The sequence below is a fragment of the Alnus glutinosa genome, chromosome 7 (genome assembly GCF_958979055.1).
Source record: "Alnus glutinosa chromosome 7, dhAlnGlut1.1, whole genome shotgun sequence".
NCBI lineage: Eukaryota > Viridiplantae > Streptophyta > Magnoliopsida > Fagales > Betulaceae > Alnus > Alnus glutinosa.
In genome coordinates this window covers 30,250,368-30,271,722 of record NC_084892.1, presented here as the reverse complement: position 1 = coordinate 30,271,722, position 21,355 = coordinate 30,250,368, and the positions used below count along the sequence as shown (strand labels likewise).

The following is a 21,355-nucleotide window of genomic DNA, read 5'->3' as shown; positions in this document are numbered from 1 at the left end:
GATCACGGATAGAGATAGCTAGAGAATCGTGATGCCAAAACGTCATATTAGATGCATTAATACTTTATTCTTCTTTATTTCGTTGTATCTAACAAATTTATAGTTTAATTAATAAAATAGGAATTTGTTTTGTTCATTTCACGATCGATAACTATGACAACTATAATGAGTTAATTTCGGAATAATTCATATATATAGGAATTTTGTTTTGTTTTTTGTTTTTTTTTTTAACAATGTTCAAGTTTAATAACCCAAATATCGATATAGTAGATATAAGTAAGGTTACACAGTGCACGATGCACCATTTGTCCATATCTGTGAAAAAAGAAAAAAGAAAAAGGAAATTGAGAGAGGGAGAGAGAGAGCGAGAAGATGACCGTTGGTTTCACCTAACACCAAGCTTGACCTTCAGGCTTGAGCAGTTGAGCTAAACAAATTAAACGCTAGCTTCCCACGTCAACAAGGCCGTGTTTGGTATGAAGAAGATGGTTCGAGAGTCTAATATTTGGAATATACCTGGCCTCCTTAATTATATTGGCGACTCGTTTATTAATTATTCTTTTTCTCAGTGATAATTGGCATGCACCCTGAAATGAGAAACAGACCGACGTATACTTTGGCTGATCAGATATGTTTTAACTTGTTAGTTAATTATAAACCATGCTCCATATATGAGCAGTTTTCATGTGTCAACACATGCACTTTTACATCTTCATTTTTTATTTTTTAATGTCAATATAGCATTCGGAATTAATAGAATATCGATCTCTTATTAATCCTGCCTTTCCGAAAAGAAAAAAGGCCAATTAAGAAGACGGGTCATGGGTATAACCATATTAAGAAATAAATTAAAAAACGAGTCATCGTCTTTATTTGATTGTGAATCTATGATGCAAAATACCACTTGATCTTAAAATAATCAGGTGATCATAATTCATAGGAGAAGGCCAACCTCGTGTGACAAAAAAAAGAAAAAAAAGAAAAAAAAGGGGTCTAAAAAAATTTCTTCTCGATATCTCCCTCTCTCTTTCATCATTTTTTCAGTATTTTAGTTTTGATCGTGTGATGGGGAATTTAAATCACAAGACTAGTTTTTCATAACGGGGTGATTTTACCAAATCATGGAGACACCCCGTCAGATGTCGTGTGATGGCGGATTTCGACGACCTCGGGTGGCCGTATATTTTGGCGACCTTCAAATGCAATTACGAGAGTCTCAATCAGTGGGCAGTAAAAAGTAAGAAAACGGTGGGGGAAAGAATATCCGGTAATATTCGTTTTGGGCAATCAATTGATCCAACCGTTCATATATTATAGGTATATACTCTTTTCTAGAAAGCTCACGTGTATCAGCATGCGATGGTCTTAAAGTGCTCAAGCGAGCGTTAGACCGCCAATTACGAGATAATCTCAATCAGTGGGCGGTCTAGGAGCGTGGCACTAGAAAGTTCTGTGGAGACCGAGAGTCTTTATGACGTAACACGGAGTTTTATTGGCTAAATAGATCTTATAATGTAGGAGCGAGAGCACTCGATTATTTGAGGTGCTTTCTCCCCACGCCAAGTGTACCCTAGGTATTTTAAAAAAAAAAAAAAAGTGTACCCTAGGTTTTCGAACGACGGCGGCTTTATGTGGGAAGTGGTTTTTTTGCAAGTATATATATATGCGGAATAATTACGTCTCTGGTCCATGGACTTAATTTAAATTATAAATTATTTTATATGGAGAATTTTTGTGGTAAATTATAAGTCTATAATTACAAATTACTCTCTAAATTTATTTTTTATCCACTAAATTGACATAGTTTACGAGTGATTTATAATACAAATGATATTTAGCAGTTGTTTCACTATTTATATGATACGATAAACTAATAGATTCTGTTAATTTGATGGACAGAAAACGAATTCAGGGAGTAATTCATAATTATAATTTATTACAAAAATCTTCCATAAACTTTTTATAGACGGCTTCGTAATTTAGGTCAACTTTAAATTTATAATATCAATGATTATTGTTATATATATATATATATATATATATATATATATATATATATATATATATATATAAGAGGTTTCTATTGCGGAGCACTGACGCTCTTTCCTCTGTTATTTTTCTCAAGGCTTCTTCTCTGTTTCGTCGATTTCAGTGAGTCGTAATCGTACAGAAGTAAGTTAGCGTTTCTCTGATAGTTGTGTTTTCGGTCGATCGATTTTCTAATATGTTGTATTATCACTAGTAGCAGTGTTATTGTGCGACTGTGATCGGTTGATCTTGATTTGGATATTTTAATGGTTTTCATTGATTGTGTTTTGATCTGACCGAGTAGGGCGTTCGGCTATTAGTTTGTGAACATGGGGACCTCAGGATTTTCGTGGAAATTGCCGGATCACCCAAAGCTCCAAAAGGGCAAGACCGTGGCCGTGGTGGTTTTGGATGGCTGGGGCGAGGCCAAGCCCGATCAGTACAACTGCATCCATGTGGCCGAAACTCCCACCATGGATTCCCTCAAACAGGTACTAGTTTACTTTCATTTGCCATCAGATCCATGGCTTAATGACCTCCCCGATGCATTTGTTGCTTCTTGATTTTGTCTCAACATGAGATCCATGTGCCGATTTGTCCTCATCCACTTTTAACTAAGAAATCTGTTTTCTATTTATCTTGTTAGGGTGCTCCTGAGAAGTGGAGGTTGGTTAAGGCTCATGGTAAGGCCGTAGGCCTTCCAACAGAGGATGACATGGGCAACAGTGAAGTTGGTCACAATGCACTTGGGGCTGGTCGCATCTTTGCCCAAGGGTAAAGCTTGTCTAACCCCCACCCCTCCTTTTTTCTTCTCTTTCTCTTTCTCTTATGCGGGCAATCTCTACACAAATGTACTGATAACATTTTCAATCGTTTAGAGGAGCCAATGGTATCATAATTTGAGAAAAAACTATTCATTCAATGATCTATGGATCCTCTTATTATTATTATTGAATTGATGCGCGTAACAAACTATCTCAAAGGAGTATTGACATGCACGTGATTCTAGCTATTCAATTATAAATGCTTCTGTTATGTTCAATAGCAATCCATGCAAAATTGTGTCATGGTTTTGGCTGTATTTCTAGCCATGTTAAACATTGTTTTCTTTATATCCTCGCTTAGTAGGTCCATAGTGGAGGTTTGCCTTTTTGTGTTGGATACTACTATATAAAGCAACTAAACAACTTCCTAGGGTATTGGTTGTACCATAGCCAGTCCATAAGTTGTTTATCTTTTGGACCAGTGATTGTGGTTTTCATTGTTTTCCAATATCCATGAAAACCCCATAACTCGTGACTTAATAACTGGATGTAGTATTTAAGGTGTTGACTTCAACTGTGGTTTCATTGAAACGCTCATGGCAGTGACAATACTTATTATACTCTAGGCTGTAAAATGGTGAGTTTGACCATCATTGGATATCCATATATAGAACAATTAAATTACTTCTTAATTATTATTTTTTATAAGAAGCAATGGATGTATCAAGAGTTATTGGTTAGGTAAAAATTTAATTACTTTTAAACTGCTGTGTGCTTGGTGATGGATCAAACTTCACATGTTCTGGTTGCTGGATCACCTTTTTGGCTTTTTGTGCATGCATACATACATACACATATATGTGTGTGTGTGTGTGTGTGTAACCCCAAGGGGTTGGCTCGTTTGTGTGTATCGTATAAAGATTTTTAGTTTCTTTTGTGGTCTGAATGCTGAAATACAATTTTTTTTTTTTGCTGAATGCAGTGCAAAGCTTGTTGACCTAGCTCTCGAGTCTGGAAAAATTTATGAAGGAGAAGGTTTTAAGTACATAAAGGAATGTTTTGAAAATGGCACATTGCATCTCATTGGCTTATTGAGTGATGGTGGAGTCCACTCCAGGCTTGATCAGTTGCAGGTAGGTTTTATAGTTGAAGACTCAAAATTTTTTTTAATCAATTTGTACGCTGGTTGACCTTCAAAATTATATACTTTTTTTTTCCTATTTGTATTTTCCCTGTGCAGTTACTGCTTAAAGGAGCTAGTGAGCGTGGTGCAAAAAGAATCCGTGTTCATATTCTTACAGATGGCCGTGATGTTTTGGATGGTTCAAGTATAGGATTTCTTGAAACTCTTGAGAATGACCTTGCAAAACTATGTGAGAAGGGTGTTGATGCACAGATTGCATCTGGTGGTGGTCGCATGTATGTCACAATGGATCGTTATGAGGTATGAAATAGCAGTGACGCACATCCCGTTATTGTTATCATTTTATGTTTTCTCTTTGTCGATTATCTTGTGATTGTTCTTGTTTCTTAAGATTTTCAGTGGACATCAGCATATAATTCATCACTGAGTAATTTGGCCAAATATGAGAATCTGCTAGTTAGTCTAGTCAACTTGCATTATTACTGATGTGTAACTAATACATAGTTGCATATACTACTCTGATCTTTGCCCAGTCATGCAAATCACCTGAATAGATTACTATAGTGCCAAGTTGACCTTAAAAGGGATGATGAAGGTGATGGCTACCATGCCTCTAGAATTTAGAAATTAGAACGAGGATGCAAGCTGCTACTTATAAATGGTTTCCATGATTATTATTGAGGATGACAGTTTGTATTTTTTCCTTTTAACTCTCCGGATATGTCATGTTAATTACTGATTATTTGAACTTAACAATAAATAAATATTAACGGGTCTTTTGCAGAATGACTGGGATGTTGTCAAACGAGGATGGGATGCCCAAGTTCTTGGTGAAGCCCCTTACAAATTTAGAAGTGCTATTGAAGCTGTCAAGAAACTGAGGGTGGAGCTAAAAGTCAATGACCAGTACTTGCCTCCATTTGTTATTGTTGATGAGGATGAGAAGCCTGTTGGTCCAATAGTTGATGGTGATGCTGTGGTTACAATCAACTTCCGAGCAGATCGAATGGTTATGATTGCTAAAGCACTTGAATATGAAAATTTTGACAAGTTTGATCGAGTTCGATTCCCTAAAATCCGTTATGCTGGAATGCTTGAATATGATGGTGAGTTGAAGCTACCGAACCACTACCTTGTCGAACCTCCAGAGATAGAGAGAACGTCTGGTGAATATCTAGTGCACAATGGCATCCGTACTTTTGCTTGCAGGTTAGTTGTCACTCGCTCCATATGCCACTCCTTGTTACATTTTGTGGTATATTAGTGTTTTTCTCTAACCATGAATTCTGCTCTTTAAGTACAGTCCTCTGTAGGTAATTTTTTTTTTTTTTTGTTTTTTTTGTTTTTGATTTGAATATGTTGAGTATTAGAGAATGTGTTAGGAATATATTCATCCCCTAGCTTACAATAATTTGGTCGGAGCTGGCAATTTGAAAAGATTCTGGCTTTGGGCAAGGGAAATTCTGTTATGGGAAATGGAGAGCAATATGTCATTCTTTTATCTTGCTTGTCCAGCATGACAGAAAAATATAATTGTGGCTACTTGTATCTTCCTTGAAGACAGCAGCAATTGCTTTTGAAGGACTGCTTGCAGGTCCTTTTTCCTTATGCCTAAAATTTTAGCTCTATTGTAGATGACCTTTTGAGATGCAATTTCACTTGACACTGTATCCCATATTTGGTGGTTGACCATTTTACTCCAAGTAGTACTCAATTTTCTTGATTATAGGCAACTCATCTATGTGATGCCTTTTCTTTCTCTCACTCTCTCTTACATCAACAGTGAGACTGTCAAATTTGGTCATGTCACTTTCTTCTGGAATGGAAACCGCTCTGGATGTTTCAATCCAGAACTGGAGGAATACGTGGAAATTCCAAGTGATAGTGGAATTACATTCAACGTCCAGCCAAAGATGAAGGCATTGGAGATTGCTGAAAAAGCGAGAGATGCTATACTTGGCGGAAAATTTGACCAGGTAATTCATTGACTAATCAGGTGATGTTCGTGTTCCACGGTTTCAGGTTGAACAATGTTGACCTGTCATTGAACTTGTCTGTCTAGGTACGTGTTAACCTGCCAAATAGTGACATGGTGGGGCATACAGGTGATATTAAGGCCACAGTTGTGGCTTGCAAGGCTGCTGATGAGGCTGTCAAGGTAAGAAGGTTTTTCTTTTTCTTTTTAACTTCAGACTTTGCTATTTTGGTGGTCTGTGGTGTTGGAAACCTATAAGAGTGAATTCTAAACCTTCTATTTCAGTTTGTGCAAACTGGATCAGTATGAAACCTTTTTTTTGGATTTATTTCTTTTCCCATCAGATTTGGTCGAAGTGGATAGGAATTAAGTGTGTACTATTTTTTTTTTTTGATAAATAGGAATTAAGTGTTTACTTTCACATGGAAACAAAGAAATGTTAGAATATGAAACTTGATAGCAACCAATGAGCTCTAGATCAAATGACACCTCCTTCCCCCCCCCCCCCCCCAAAAAAAAAAAAAAAATTGGGGTGAGGTATGAAGTCGTGGGTTAAAGACCTATGGGTTACCCGTGTAACTTAGCAAAGGAATAAAATGATATGAGACAGAGAGGAGCTTTAATTATGTCTTTTCACCTTTTATTTGTTTTTCTCGTTTTTATAAATTATAAGAAAAGCCTGCATCGCTGACTCAAGAAACTGTCAAATTGCAGATGATCCTTGATGCAATAGAGCAAGTGGGTGGAATTTATGTTGTTACTGCAGATCATGGGAATGCTGAGGACATGGTGAAGAGGAACAAGTCCGGGCAACCTCTTCTTGATAAGAATGGCAATCTTCAAATACTCACTTCTCACACCCTCCAACCAGTAAGTTCATTGAACTCTTCTTTAGCAATCATATGGGAGATTGAAGTGGATTAAATATATTGGTTTGGCCAGCGTGGTCACTGATGTATTCCTCCTGTATGGGAGTTATTAATTTGCAAAGAAGACTGCTTTCAGTTTCTTGGGTTGTTAGTGGAGGGACTTCTGCCTCTATATTGTGCGACTTAAAGAAGCCTCTATTTGCAAGTTCTCAAGTTCTAAAACATTGTTTTGATTTTTTGTTCTTTATTTAGGTGCCAATTGCAATTGGAGGTCCTGGATTGGCACCTGGTGTCAGGTTCCGCAACGATGTTCCTGGTGGTGGGCTTGCCAATGTTGCTGCAACTGTGATAAATCTCCATGGGTTTGAGGCCCCTAATGACTATGAGCCGACCCTCATTGAAGTCGTTGATAACTAGGACAGTATAAAGAATGAGCTCTTTAATGCCCCAATTAAAAGAGCCGACCCTCATCAAATTCAGAAGGCCGTGGGGTACAGCACGCAATCTTGATAAATAAGTTAAATTTTCTTATTTATGTCACCATTATGGTGGCTTTAGTATTTTGAATCAACTTTTTGATAGCTGTCTGTGGAGGTTGACAGAACAGGATATAGTCAAAATGGAATTTTTGTTTCATATTTTCTTCTTAATCATGATTATCGTCATGATGCGGCTGTTTAATGTTTTAGATTGGATCGTTTTCAAGTGAAAAATCTTGACAGACTTGATCTATTATCAATGCTTTAATATTTTGCACATGGGCACTTGGGACTAGCTTGCTTGGATTTTCTTCTGTTGAAGTCTACTTTCGTACTGTTCTTGCCTGTGGTAGTGTGGCTTTTTTATGGTTGCCTGATGCAATCTGATGAGGCTATGATCTGACTACCAAACAGTTAACTGACATATAGGTTCCAGCGTATCTGATTCTCGAATAAGTATTTAACAACCAACTCTCCACCCCTTTTTTCAGTTTGGGGGGGGGGGGGGGGGGGGGGGGGAGAGCTCCTCACCTCAATCCTTATGTGCTCCTCCTCCCCATCTCCAATATGTGTTGTTTCCTTTCTTTTTCTCTAGGTTTTTTCTTCTCTATCTCTCTCTCTCTCAAAAAAAAATGGGTTATTAAAGATTAGATTTACTGCAAGATACTATGAGTATCTAGGCCTGAGTTTTCCTTTCTTTTTCTCTAGGCCTGAGTTTTCCTTTCTTTTTCTCTAGGTTTTTTCTTCTCTCTCTCTCTCTCTCTCTCTCTCTCTCTCTTTAAAAAAATGGGTTATTAAAGATTAGATTTACTGTATCTAGGTCTGAGTTTTTCTCAATTGCAGTGTCGATTTGGCTTGCATGATGCTGTGATAGTGTCGAAGTATAATTCAAAAGAAATTTGCATGAGGGTCTTATTACTATCTAAAATTTAGATGGAAGAATCCAATTTGGGAGTGTGCTGTTCAGATTGGATTGTTTGCCGTGTATCATGGTACTTGTGCTCTGTACGTAGTTTGTGACTTGTGTAAACCTATGGAAAATCAGTTAATTTTTTTTTTTCTTTTTGTTTTTTCTAAATGATGAGGAAAAATGAATTGCAATAGAGGATTTTTTTCCATTCTTGATCCAAATAGAAAAGAGGATGGGATATCTTATAGGAATGCTTCCAAGGTGAGAAGCGACCCATTTTGCTAACACATGTGTACTATAATTTGCACATTTAGACACTTTTACGGTATTCCAACTATGAAAGGAAGTCATAACTATGCTAATATCAAAGATAAAACTAGTAAAATTTCAAGAGGAAAAAATAAAAGGATTATTAATAGCTAATACAACCAGGAAAGCATCCCCTTCAAGAACGAAAGAAGTCACTCCACAAGCAGCAGCAACTTCCCCCATATCAACATCCGTGAAGAAAAGTTTCTGAGTAGCAGCACCAATAATATTACTAGTAGAATCACTAACAACAGCAGTTGTAACAGCAAAATCCTCTCTAATAGCAACATCAAAATTCCCTTCGACAACACCAGAATGAGGAGCAGACCAAAGTGAGGGAAGAACAAAACCACTCCAGGCACTCAAATGCAATTCCAGAGATTTAAGGCCTTAAAAAATTAACTTGTTCCTAGACAACCAAATGAAATCCAAAGTAAGAGCAGCAAAAATTTGAAATTTCCAAACATCTTTCTTTGGAATTGCTAGCAACAAATCAGGATTAACAATAGCAGCAATCCAATCAACAATAGGTCTAGCAACAAAACTTGTGCTAATAAGAGGACAAAGGAACTCCATCAAAACAGTCTAGCCAAATCACACTCCAAAAACAGATAACTCAAAATCTCCTGAGAACCTTTACAGAAGGGACAAACCCATGAATCCAAATCAACACTCGAAATAAATCTCTCAATATTGGTACGTGAAAGCAAAATGTTTACTTTTCAACAAGATTTGAACTCCAACTAAAAATAAACTTGACAATTTTAACACTGAATTTCCTAATATTGAAGATAACAACATCAAATATGATTAACTTTTTTTAAAGAGAATTTATCGTTTTTTACAATTTTAACATTTATCCTTTCAATAATTGTCGTATTTATCCATATTTTGAAAACCATAACTCCTGATATGGTTAATATTTGAAAATAATTAATTTGCGGGTCAAAATTTCTTTAAATTAGCAAGTGCTTTTTTGAGTATATTTCTTCAAATCTCACTCATTGAATTTCAAAGTAATGGATGTAAAATCTCAATTATTAAATTTGAAATCTATAATTAGAGTATTTGAAGAAATATATTCGACAAAAAAAAAAAAAAAAAAAAACCCGAGAATAAAACTAAAATTGTGTCGGTTGGTAACGGGAGGGAGGAACGTTGTAACTTGTAAAGTGGCGCTTTCCATTCTAATTTGAATTCAAATTCAAAGGAAAGGACAGCAACACGTGCCACGTGCGCAGCGCTCCTCCTCCCTCCTTTAAAGAAATTTGAAACTTGGATTGGTGATCGAGAAGGGTTAGGGTTTGAAAGAGAGAGAAAGAGAGGGAGAGAGAGAATGGAAAAGTACGAGAAGCTGGAGAAGGTTGGTGAAGGCACGTACGGGAAGGTGTACAAGGCGAAGGACAAGGAGAGCGGAGAGGTGGTGGCCCTGAAGAAGACGCGGCTGGAGATGGACGAGGAGGGCGTCCCTCCGACAGCGCTCCGAGAGGTCTCCCTCCTCCAGATGCTCTCCCAGTCGCTCTACGTCGTCCGCCTCCTGTGCGTAGAGCACTGTGTGAACAAGCACGGCAAGCCCCTCCTCTACCTGGTTTTCGAGTACCTGGAAACCGATCTGAAGAAGTTCATCGATTCCCACCGCAAGGGCGCCAATCCAAGGCCGCTCCCCCCCGCCCTCGTCCAGAGTTTCCTCTACCAGCTATGCAAGGGCGTGGCCCACTGCCACTCCCACGGCGTTCTCCACCGCGATCTCAAGCCCCAGAATCTGCTGGTCGACAAGGACAGGGGGATCCTCAAGATCGCTGATCTCGGCCTCGGCCGCGCCTTCACCGTTCCTCTTAAGAGCTACACCCACGAGATTGTCACTCTCTGGTACAGGGCTCCCGAGGTTCTGCTCGGATCCGCGCATTACTCCACCGGGGTCGACATCTGGTCCGTCGGATGCATCTTCGCCGAGATGGTCAGACGCCAGGCCCTCTTTCCAGGAGACTCCGAGTTCCAGCAGTTGCTTCATATTTTCAGGTTGCTCGGTACTCCCACCGAGAGCCAGTGGCCTGGAGTTTCTTCATTGCGGGATTGGCATGTCTATCCACAGTGGGAGCCTCAAAACCTGGCGCGTGCCGTTCCTTCTTTGGGTCCCGATGGCGTTGACCTCCTTTCGGTACCCACCTACATCATTGCTCTCCTCATTTGCAACTTTCTACATGAAATGTATATATCATTATTGTTAGAAACCTCATCCTGCTCTCGGGTTTTGCCTATATCCATGCCTTTCAACTTATATCAAGACGATATTTATATCCTACAATAGATTATATAAGGCATGCCACAAAAGTTCATGATTTCATTTCATATGAGACATACAGAGCCTTCATTTGATTGCTTTACTATCTAAGAGGGCAAATTAGATGGGACAGGGACCATATCAGATTGTGATCACATCTCATATCTGAATGTGTTATGCTGGAGTAGTAGGCTTAAAGCGTTTTTTTACCAAGCTGCTGATGTTTTTTATGGGAAATTTGAAGCATGACGCGAAGTTGAGAAATTATTAGTATAAATTCTTTATGACATGACAGCAACTTACTCATTGTTCCTAGCATGGTGGTGAGCTAATGTCAGCTATACTCTGAAAATACTGATTACCTATATGTGTGTGTGTGTGTGTGTGTGTGTGTGTGTGTCTGTTCTGATTGACATTTCTTTCTGTGTTTGGACATGCAGAAAATGCTCAAATATGACCCAACCGACAGAATCTCAGCCAAAGCAGCGCTTGACCATCCCTATTTTGACGGCCTCGACAAGTCTCAATTCTGAAGTTGTGCTGCCTAGCCCAGAGATAATCCGAACGTGCATGGTTCTTCTGGTTTTATATAGTATTTGCTTGGAACTTACTTTACTGTTGGTAAGGTGAAGACCTGACTTTGTTCATTTGATGCTTCGTGAAGTCAGTTTTCATCATCTTGGTGATTAGCAACTTGTGTTGTATGTCATAAATTTTCTATCTTCCAGTTTTTCCTTGTAAGTAGTATAAATCTTTTGAGAATTGATTAATTTGAGCCACAAGAGTGGCAGGGTGGTGTTCTGTCCCATGTGGATGTGCAATTTGTTTCTTGAAGATTGTGATTCTGATGGCATTTTATTATTTGATACTGCTGAATGATTGGCATGATGTGATCTACCAAATGGAAACTGCTGCATGATTGGCATGCCGCATGATGTAATCTATCAATTTGAAATTGCTGCATGATTGGCATGCCGCATGATGGTTGAGAAGTTCCATTGCAGAGTTTGAAGAAATGGAACGAAAGATGGTTGTGAACTTGTGGTAGATGAAGAAATATCAGCAAATCCTCTACGGCGGATAAAATATTAGCGAATGTTTAGGGCAATTGGAGCAAATTTGAGAGAGCCCTCATGTGGTGGTCTACATGCCCGAGACTTGTTGGGGCAAGTGGATCTCATAGGAATTTTTTCACATTTGATGGCCGCATTTCTTGTAATCTGGACGACAAAATTGTAGGGATCTGTATCCGTTAAAATATTATCACGAGCATTGAGCTAGAAAACATGATGGGTCTAATGCGGGTAAAGGTCTTGCTTGATTTACAGTAGCAGCAGTTAAGAAAGAAGCATGTGCGCTTGGCTAGCATCAATGGTTGATATTACTTGACGAGAGAGATGATGAAATCCATTGGTTTATCATCAATGTCATAATTAATAAGAATAAAGTGATTGGGTGGAATAATAGGCCATGGAAATCGGGGGAAGGGAGGGGTGCTGATTCTTCTTCTCCACAATCGTTGGCAAATGCAAAAACCTCATACCATGACAGCCAGTCAAGTTATAACGCTTAACAGCAATCAACATCCAAACCCGTATATATCTTAACTTCCCCGATTATTTTGCAAATCTCTCTCTCTCTCTCTCTCTCTCTCGACAGATGTTAAGATTATTCTCTAATCATTTTGTTTTTCTTTTCTCTGGTGTCTCTCTCTGGCATCGTTTTGATTCAGATATAGTACGCTAGAATATACGATGATTTGTTGATAGAATCTTGTGTGAAAGCAAAAAAAGGTAAACGTAGGGGAGGAGACAAGGAGGCTAGGGTGAGGATTGGGTGGAATGGAAGGATTGGATGGGCTGATAGAGAGGCTGTTGGAAGGAAGGAGGAACAGAGGCAAACGGATTCAGCTTGCAGAGTCCGAAATCCGCAAGCTTTGTATCATTGCCAAAGACGTCTTCCTCAGCCAGCCTATTCTCCTTGAATTAGAGGCTCCCGTTAACGTTTGTGGTAATTTTTCACCTTCTTCTTCCCTTCCTTTCTTTCTGGTTCATGGTTTTCCTCCTACCTGACCTCTGTGTAGCCAAAGCATTGCCCCATTTGTTATCCCGTTTAGAGGCACCGAGAAACATGGTAGATTAATTTGGCCCCTCCCTCTTCTTATGAAACAAATCAATCTCACAAATTGTCAATTTTCTCTTTTCTTTTGGAATTGGATTGCATTTATTCTCTGTTGATGCAATTGATCTGCTAAATAGATCTCCATCAATCATTGTGTTGTGGCTGAAGAATGGTGTACGTGTGTGCAGGTGACATACACGGTCAATATCCAGACCTCTTGCGACTGTTCGAGTATGGGGGTTTTCCACCAGATTCGAACTATCTGTTCCTTGGGGACTACGTGGACAGAGGAAAACAGAGTATAGAGACTATATGCCTTTTGCTTGCTTACAAGATCAAGTTTCCCGACAACTTTTTTCTTCTCCGAGGGAACCATGAATGCGCATCTATCAACAGAATTTATGGATTCTATGATGAGTGCAAGCGCCGCTTCAGCGTCCGTCTCTGGAAGATGTTCACTGATTGCTTCAACTGTTTGCCGGTAGCTGCAGTGATCGATGACAAAATCCTGTGTATGCATGGTGGGCTTTCACCCGAAATGCAGAGCTTGGATCACATCAGAGCTATAGAAAGGCCGGTGGATGTGCCGGACCAGGGCCTATTGTGTGACCTCCTTTGGGCGGATCCTGACAGAGACATCAAAGGGTGGGGTGAGAATGACAGGGGTGTTTCCTACACCTTTGGAGCAGACAAGGTGGCTGAATTCTTGAAGAAACATGATCTCGATCTCATATGCCGTGCTCACCAGGTCCGAGGCTCTCCAATTTTTTAATTATTTTAATTATTTTTATTATTTTTACGATTCAATAATTGATCTTTTGTGAATGCATATTAATTGTATATATGAAAAAAAAAAAAAAAAAAAACGTTTGGCAGGTGGTTGAAGACGGTTACGAATTCTTTGCAGACAGGCAGCTGGTTACCATATTCTCGGCACCAAACTATTGCGGAGAATTTAATAATGCGGGAGCCCTGATGAGCGTGGACGCAAGCTTGCTCTGTTCCTTCCAGATTCTCAAGCCCTGGAGAGGGAAAATAGCGCAGCAGCTGGAATAAGTAACCTCCCAACTCCAAGAATTCCACACTTTGGCTGTGATTTTAAGAGCAACTAATTTGGTTTTAAAGATTCGTTTTCTTCACTTGTAGTCTTTGCAGATTCTGCATTGTAACCGAGGGCGAGGGGGCAATAAGAAGACCTTGTATATAATAACTCTTCATTAATTTCTGCTATTTCCTTTTTTATCTTTCATGCACTTCATTTTCTTTTCTTTTCTTAAAATTTTAGTGAAGATAAAATTGTCCAATTATTTTACACAGTTTGGTTCAGCTTCATGCAATGCCACGCATTTACTACATTTTTATCTTATAATTATTTACTATATTTTTATCTTACAATTATCTTATAACGTTAGTATGTAACAGTTTCAACCAACATTTAGAATATGTATATACATTTTTAATAAAAACTAATTCAAGAGTTGTTTGAAGTTATCACGTCAGTATTACTGACAAGATAAGTATAATTTTTAACAATACAAGTTTTTCATGTCGGCCAAGTTCTCTTAGCAAAATTTTCAACACGCATTTATCTCACTAAACAGACATGGCAGGATCTAAAATCAGTTGAATATATATAACTAAGAGTGATTCAAGAGCAATAATATATATATATATATATATATATATATATCACATTTTTTTCTCTTAACTAATCCCCCAATGCTAACATAACAGTCCAAACGAATCCTTAAATTTTTATTATCGTGAGATAATTGTAAAATAAAAATATAATCTAGCATTGCTGTTGATCCAAAGGCTAATTACACCCAGCCACTTGGATAAAAGTGAGATGAAGATGTGGTGTATATAGCATTCGTCAACTATTCGGCAGTTAATTTATGCATCTCTTTTCTCTGCAATAAGACGTAATTCCCACTTAGAGTAGAAGAAAATAAAAATGTTAAAGATTTCTAATGCTTGGACATACATGCTTGTCATTGCTGCATCTCAATCAGGCAGTATACATTTTACCCAAATGCAGACCTACAAAAATACTTAGTACATAAGAACTGCACAGATGATCAAATGATACAATGCAAGATCACTTTGAAAGCCTCATATGGAAAACGGTAAGAGTGCACTGAAGTTATCCCATGAATATACGCAACATGGCTACTCAAAATGAAAAGCCAATCCTCTGGCTGCAGTCTAATTTTCATTTTTCAGTTGGACCACACATGAACCAGGCCATGCCTGTTACCAGTATATATCTCATTCCGTTCTTCGTCATAGAAAAGGGCAGTAATGTCTTCCAAAGCCTCTGCAACTGTGCTTCTCACCCTGGAGTGATCCTGCTGCTTTGAGCTGCAAGCAGTACTGCTGCTGCTTTGATCAACCTTGGGGCGGCCGCTGGTAGCATTTATTTTAGCTAGGCATTTCCCAGTCAAGATATTGCTGATATTGATAGACCCAGCTGCATCAAAGAGCAAACAGTGAGACAACAGTATGACTCACTCACCTAACATATTCTCCTCATGAAATCACAACCTCAAGTCTAGCAACAAATAGTGATTAACTGACCATTCTGATGCTATCTCCATGTTCTGGTGAGGAGACAAATACACAAACGGGATAAAACTGCCCACCATTGTTCTCATCTCAGAAATTATGAAGTTCATACACAAACTGGCAGATGCTTGGAAAATCTAAAAATGCTAAATTACTGTGCCCTTGCTATATATCACAAGAATTGAAAACCAATGTTCTGCTCTGTCCACTTTAATTCTAATAAATCTAACTAACAGCAAATTACAAGATACACAATGGACTGCAACAGGCCATAGTGGCAGGTAAATAATTCTTGACTCAAATTCAACTGTGAAAATTCTGATTTAGACTCCAAGTTCTTAAACACAAGATTACCAAACCAATTGTTAAGTCAATGACTACAGTTGTCAATACATTATCCAAGAAAGCATAAAATCAAATAACACAGATTTTGATAACGATAAAAAAGCGTAAGGCACCCCTACGTATACAGACAGTATACAATAGAACTCTTATAAACCCAAACCCAAAGGCCAGAAAGCACCCACAACCCACGTGAAACCCAAATCCCAAAAAACAGTTGAAGCCCTGTCAAACACCCAAATCTGCCCCGAAAGCACCCCAACCCAACAAACCCCCAAAACCCAACAGAAACCCCAAACAACCTTCCCAAAAAAACACCCACAAACCCAAAACCCATGTGAGACACCCAAAACCCGAGCCGACGAAAGCCAAAATAAAAGATAAACCCAAAATACAAGGAAAAGCCAGAGCTACATGGGGGCCAGCCAACCCAAAAGCCATCTACTATAGAAGGCTTGTGTTAAAAGAAAATCCAATTTGTAATATCAGCAAACAACACATTCACCTCCCACAGCAGTGGCTCCAGAACCTTTGGCCTTCTTCTACACGGATTATTCACACAAATGAACCTCATCGGCTTAAACACAACTCTAGTGGTTGTAGGCTTTACTATGGCTTGAATAATGCAAATGAAACTAGGAGAGAGTTTGTAACTATTTAGGCTCAAGAACAGTGGAAAACCTCTCCAAAACAACTGAAATAATGTCTCTCTTGCACTATGAAAATCGTGGTATCTGAAGCTCATATAGAGGTTGAGAAAACTAAAGTTTTCGGTCAAAGTCGGTGAAAATTAAAATACTTAGTCACAAGGTTCAATCAACCGAGTTTTAAATTTGGTCGATCGAGAAACTAGGGTTTCACAAATTGTTTTGCAATTTCACCCCCTTGTTCGGCTGAGCCTCTTGAGTTTTAGTATTAAACTGCTCTGCATCACCTCAGTCGATCAAGATTCGTCCGAGTCTTCAAGCAAACGTCTCAGTTTTTAATACCAGACTTGATGCATCACCTCAATCGATCAAGATTAGACCAAGGCATCGACCGAAATCTTCCAATCTTGAATTCTTTACTTTTCTTGAACCGCATTTTGATCCCAACTCAAACCTAAACCTAAACCTTACAACACACTATGTTTTGATACTGAATTTACCAACACTAAAATCTAACAAGCTGGTTGGATTATAAAAAGCCAGATATGAAAAGACCCCACCTCACCCACATGTAGCTAGTCAACTCAACCCTAAACCTAAACCTTACAACACACTGTTTTGACACTGAATTTACCAACACTAAAAACCTAACAAGCTGATTGGGTTATAAAAAGCCACAAATGAAACTGCCCAAAATTTGTCAGATATGAAAAGACCCCACCTCACCCGCATATAGCTAGTCAAGTTATTCAGGCAAGTGTTTAATGTGTTTAGAAAACCTGGAAGCCAAAGCAAAGCAACTACGTCTAGCTCTAAATTTTATTTAGAAACCCGACCATAACTGCTCTTGGTCTCAAGTTGCCCAAGACCAAGTCACGTTTATTTTGGCCCATCTGAAATAAATGCACCACAATTCTCCAGCTAATAATATAAAGAAGATTTCGAATGGACCTCACCAGAATCCAACTAATATCTACAGTTCAAATTCAACAGTCAGGGAGTCAACAGGACCTTTAGAGAATTACCATTTCCTTCCATCCAATGATCGTCAGAATCAGCCTTGCAGTAAGATATAATAAGATCCTGATCACTTGTAATATAAATGTTATTTGTGTTGCAGTCTGGATGCCATAAAAGGTGATCCTCAAATGAAGTCACAAGCTCCCCACGAAAGTTCCAAACAGCGACGGTTCGATTTCTGAATGTTAGGAATAACTGGTTCTCATACAGAAAGATAAATGCGGATGGAGTCATGAACTCAGTCTTGCTAACTTCCATCAGCTCGGCATTTCGAACCTAAAATCAAGGTAAATGACATTTAAAAGGCTAGAATGACCTGAGGCTGCAAGATAATGCCAAAACGGACAATGATTACTTACATCAAGAATCTGAAGATTTTCATTTTCTTGCTTTACAAGAAGCTTTTCATTGAATTGTTCTATGAAGTCCACTTTCTTGTTTCGATGAAGTAGATGATTGAATGATTTGAGAACTGTGCCATCTTCTATCGATAGAATCTTGAGAGGAACATGACTGATAGCTCTAACGAAAATCAATAACATGATTCCTGGACTGTACAACCGAAGTTGACATAATGAGTTAAGATGAAAACATAAGGAGCATGATGCAGAAAAGTAGAAGGTCAGAATAAAGAACCCATACTTTGTAACTATTTGGGTTCAGGTGAGTGAATAAGAACCACTTACCACACACACTCACACAAACAGATACACCTACATACCATGTCCCAAAAGTTACAAAAAGGGCCCGCATGATGCACCTAGTTCACAGGGATGCATCAGTACAAACAAAAGCAAAAGCCCTAAGAGCTCTATCTATAAGAAGTTCAAATTAATAAGCCCTTACTAACCAAATAAGCTACCTGCCAATAAAATTCAATCATGGAAAATGGCCCGTTAAAAAAAAAGGGGGAAAATGTAAAGAAGATAACTAGAAGAAGTGGACAAGAAGCACCAACGGTGCCATAGTATCTCTGCTGAAAACCATAGTTATAAAGGAGCGTACTTTTTAACAAGAGCAAGGCACACCATTTAGAACTTGTGACCGGATTAGCTGTCTTCTACAACATATTAGAAAAAACCACAACCGTATTTCATACATATACCAATAAATGACCTTGAACATTTCCTGTAAGTCATATTATCTATAATAAGTGCAAAGACATTTCTGTGAAAAATAATGGCCTCCACTTCATATGACATGGTCCTAACCGATTGAGCTACCCCTTAGGAACAATAATAATTTGTTCCTTTTTGAGACAATTATATAAGCAACACTCATAAGAAACAGATGAAATCCAGATACATAAGACTGAAAATTCTACTCTGTTTCTTACATCTCACTTAAAACAGATCTATTGGGGTTGTTCTATGCAGTACAACTAAAATCACAAAGGAGATCACCATCACATAAGAAGATTATGAGAGAGTCAGATTGCGCATTATTTCACTGAATCAGTGGTCATAAACAAAGGTCTGAGACGTAGTTATTTAAGAATGCCATAAGTTACATTGATATAAATATATAAATAAAATAATTGTAAAGTCTATGGACCACTTCAACTAACTATTATTTTGATGACTGCAACCCCTGTCAGATAATGATTCTAAGGAATAGTAATTAGAAGGAATTTGGCAAGCTGTTGATTCAAAGAATTCAGTAAAATCCAGAGACACAATGCATAGCATAACTGTTTAAGAAGGGAAGAGAGAGATTACCTGATCTTTATTTCTTGTACGTGTTTATCTGATATGGAGTAAAGCATAGTATAGTTTTTCAGGTCAAACACCTTGTATATACTGAAAAAATTTACGTCAAGCCTGTTAGAATCAATTATGTCTTTGACCATCACAAAATAGAACAGTACGAACTCGGGAAAGATACCTATCTTGTGCGGAGAAGGTTAGCACCTTTCCGTTAACATCATCAAACTCTACAAACCCGGGCCACTTTAGAGACTCAGACTCAAAAAGAGCAAAACCAGCATCTGGCTTGCCCCTCCGTATGTATCTAACCACATAAAAGGGTAAATATCAACAAGAGGAAGAGATGTAACATACAAGTTAAAGGGTTTGAAGATGAAAAAGGAACATAATAAGAGAAAGATCTGCGCACTCAATCCTTGTGGATCTGCATTTCAAAGAGCTGAAGTTGTCTGAAGCATAAACGGACACTGTAATAAGTGAGTCGTTGTTCTTATTATAAAACAAGCTTCGAATGACTTCATCGGGACTAACATTCAAAAAACAAATCCTTTCGTTTGTCTCTGCATCCAAAAATAGCAACAGAGAAAATAACTCACATTCAATTTTCTTCACTGGGAAATAAAATTCAAACATGAACAAAGACCGTAGTTAAAGCGACGATTCATATTTAATAAAAACAGGAATTTATGCATTGCAGTACCTCTACTAAAGGCGGCACACACCCCCGAATGTGCTAAAGCAAAGACAATATCGCGTGCGGCCACTATCTCAATAACTTTTGTTCTCTTCATCAAAAACGGCAATGCAGGGGAACAGTGCCCCTTGGGATCGTGGGTATCATACTCCTCCTGATGCAAAAGAAGTGAACGAATTTACAAGGGGAAAAAAAGAAGAAGAAGAAGAAGCATGCCACCACAAGCATCCCTGTGATCAAAGTCAGATAGATCAAGCAAAGGTTTAAACGAAGGAGAAGGACAGGCATTGATATCTTGTATATCTTAATTTTCCAAAAATGAATAGTGAAATTACTAAGGAAAACATCTGAAAGAAAGAAAGAGAGAAAGAGACCATCAAGCGCATGTTGCGGAACCTCTCCTGGGCATTGGTGATGGTGAAAGCTCGATGGCGCTTGGAAGAAATCTCTCGCCTTTGAAGTTTCTTGACGCTGTTTACGAATCCCTCTGCCCTCGCCCTTTTCTTATTTGCCAATATCCTTCGATTCGAGCACGGCGCCGATAACCTCCTCCCTTCCATTTTCATATACTCCACCTTTTCAATTACCACATCACACCCAGCTCCAATTTGGATGCTATTCCCGTCCACCAAAACCCTAATTCCAAAATTCAAAAGCCTCACAGCGAAAGTATCGCCAAAACCCGCATACGCGCACACGCGCGCGCGCTGGCACCCCCACACACTCCCTCTCTCTCTCTCAATGAGAAGGCTTTTTTTAGATCACGAAAGAGGAGAAAGCTATCTCTATCTCCAGTCTGGCGAGTCAGTAATGTATCTGTACGAGAGAACGAGGCAATTGCTTATATATATATATATATTATATATACAATACGGGTGATATTATTATAAAAGCAGATCTATTTCCTAAATCTGGTTGAAATTATTTAAAAAAACTCTTGAGTTCAGTACACCGCGACTATGCCTGCTTCTTGCTCTACTGCCACACTTCGATGCCAATTGCCACGACACGACTCTCGTAAATGTAAATAAACAATACTTACCATAGTAGCCCCCTGTTTTCTTTTTTTTCTTTTTTCTTTTTTCTTTTTTCTTTTTTCTTTTTAATGGGGTATATAAAAGTAGCTCCATATATTTTTTCACGCTTGCGGCTAAGAATATTTCGCACGTTTTGACAGGAATTTTTTCGGATATAAAGTAGTTTCCAAATTCGGATGCAATCTTCTATTTTGATGAACTTATCTGTCACTTTAAACAACTTTTCCCACAAGATTCATGGAGATTTAGGACGCAGGAATAGATTCAAAAAGAGTATAGCTATTCCTTTAAAATACTTATTCTATTGTTTGGTTTGAATTTTCATTTATGAGAATCTTCATTCCTGACTATGGTTTATTTATGGGTAGCTAACTACTATTGAATGTCAAGAGAGTGATCGCACAACCTCCAATGCCATCATGTATGGGTGGTTGAGGCCACCAAATCGAATACTATAATCA

General features: G+C 38.4%; 4 protein-coding genes across 7 annotated transcripts; 3 read left to right on the top strand and 1 right to left on the bottom strand.

The window, feature by feature from the left end:
* The first annotated feature begins 2,048 nt into the window (after positions 1–2,048).
* Positions 2,049–7,554, top strand: LOC133872748 (2,3-bisphosphoglycerate-independent phosphoglycerate mutase). 2 transcript variants are annotated; one of them, XM_062310339.1, is made up of 10 exons: positions 2,049–2,172; positions 2,333–2,519; positions 2,675–2,802; positions 3,775–3,925; positions 4,033–4,236; positions 4,721–5,145; positions 5,720–5,912; positions 5,999–6,094; positions 6,626–6,781; positions 7,033–7,554. In XM_062310339.1, the coding sequence occupies exons 2-10, from the start codon at positions 2,358–2,360 to the stop codon at positions 7,195–7,197; spliced, it is 1,680 nt and encodes a 559-aa protein (XP_062166323.1). In that variant the 5' UTR covers positions 2,049–2,172; positions 2,333–2,357; the 3' UTR covers positions 7,198–7,554. The 2 variants fall into 2 exon arrangements, with proteins under 2 accessions (XP_062166323.1, XP_062166324.1); XM_062310340.1 differs by having other exon boundaries at positions 2,092–2,151.
* A 2,200-nt stretch (positions 7,555–9,754) lies between these two features.
* On the top strand, positions 9,755–11,580 carry LOC133872750 (cell division control protein 2 homolog C). Its single transcript, XM_062310344.1, has 2 exons — positions 9,755–10,636; positions 11,200–11,580. Exons 1-2 carry the CDS (start codon positions 9,815–9,817, stop codon positions 11,290–11,292), a joined length of 915 nt encoding a protein of 304 aa, XP_062166328.1. The 5' UTR covers positions 9,755–9,814; the 3' UTR covers positions 11,293–11,580.
* Positions 11,581–11,713: 133 nt separating this feature from the next.
* On the top strand, positions 11,714–14,071 carry LOC133872751 (serine/threonine-protein phosphatase PP1-like). Of its 2 annotated transcripts, XM_062310346.1 has the most exons (4): positions 11,714–12,353; positions 12,492–12,769; positions 13,069–13,628; positions 13,757–14,071. In XM_062310346.1, the coding sequence occupies exons 2-4, from the start codon at positions 12,601–12,603 to the stop codon at positions 13,934–13,936; spliced, it is 909 nt and encodes a 302-aa protein (XP_062166330.1). In that variant the 5' UTR covers positions 11,714–12,353; positions 12,492–12,600; the 3' UTR covers positions 13,937–14,071. The 2 variants fall into 2 exon arrangements, with proteins under 2 accessions (XP_062166330.1, XP_062166329.1); XM_062310345.1 differs by having other exon boundaries at positions 11,714–12,769.
* Positions 14,072–14,822: 751 nt separating this feature from the next.
* On the bottom strand, positions 14,823–20,688 carry LOC133872749 (uncharacterized). Of its 2 annotated transcripts, XM_062310342.1 has the most exons (9): positions 20,232–20,688; positions 19,864–20,011; positions 19,573–19,723; positions 19,342–19,467; positions 19,176–19,256; positions 18,179–18,217; positions 17,817–18,009; positions 17,463–17,733; positions 14,823–15,353 (listed from the first exon to the last, which is right to left on the bottom strand). In XM_062310342.1, the coding sequence occupies exons 1-9, from the start codon at positions 20,421–20,423 to the stop codon at positions 15,103–15,105; spliced, it is 1,452 nt and encodes a 483-aa protein (XP_062166326.1). In that variant the 5' UTR covers positions 20,424–20,688; the 3' UTR covers positions 14,823–15,102. The 2 variants fall into 2 exon arrangements, with proteins under 2 accessions (XP_062166326.1, XP_062166327.1); XM_062310343.1 differs by lacking the exon at positions 18,179–18,217.
* Between the last annotated feature and the right edge of the window lie 667 nt (positions 20,689–21,355).

What these genes read in the sequence shown, in the direction of transcription:
- LOC133872751 (XM_062310346.1), top strand. Translation starts at nt 12,601, where the DNA reads ATGGAAGGATTGGATGGGCTGATAGAGAGGCTGTTGGAAGGAAGGAGG. An exon ending in GGCTCCCGTTAACGTTTGTG is followed by an intron (nt 12,770 to 13,068) that starts GTAATTTTTCAC and finishes ACGTGTGTGCAG; the next exon opens with GTGACATACACGGTCAATAT. An exon ending in TCATATGCCGTGCTCACCAG is followed by an intron (nt 13,629 to 13,756) that starts GTCCGAGGCTCT and finishes AACGTTTGGCAG; the next exon opens with GTGGTTGAAGACGGTTACGA.
- LOC133872748 (XM_062310339.1), top strand. Translation starts at nt 2,358, where the DNA reads ATGGGGACCTCAGGATTTTCGTGGAAATTGCCGGATCACCCAAAGCTC. An exon ending in GGTCGCATCTTTGCCCAAGG is followed by an intron (nt 2,803 to 3,774) that starts GTAAAGCTTGTC and finishes TGCTGAATGCAG; the next exon opens with TGCAAAGCTTGTTGACCTAG. An exon ending in TCACAATGGATCGTTATGAG is followed by an intron (nt 4,237 to 4,720) that starts GTATGAAATAGC and finishes GGTCTTTTGCAG; the next exon opens with AATGACTGGGATGTTGTCAA.
- LOC133872749 (XM_062310342.1), bottom strand. Translation starts at nt 20,423, where the DNA reads ATGAAAATGGAAGGGAGGAGGTTATCGGCGCCGTGCTCGAATCGAAGG. An exon ending in TGCAGATCCACAAGGATTGA is followed by an intron (nt 19,468 to 19,572) that starts GTGCGCAGATCT and finishes TTATGTGGTTAG; the next exon opens with ATACATACGGAGGGGCAAGC. An exon ending in TTTGTAACTTTTGGGACATG is followed by an intron (nt 18,010 to 18,178) that starts GTATGTAGGTGT and finishes TCGGTTGTACAG; the next exon opens with TCCAGGAATCATGTTATTGA.
- LOC133872750 (XM_062310344.1), top strand. Translation starts at nt 9,815, where the DNA reads ATGGAAAAGTACGAGAAGCTGGAGAAGGTTGGTGAAGGCACGTACGGG. An exon ending in ATGGCGTTGACCTCCTTTCG is followed by an intron (nt 10,637 to 11,199) that starts GTACCCACCTAC and finishes TTGGACATGCAG; the next exon opens with AAAATGCTCAAATATGACCC.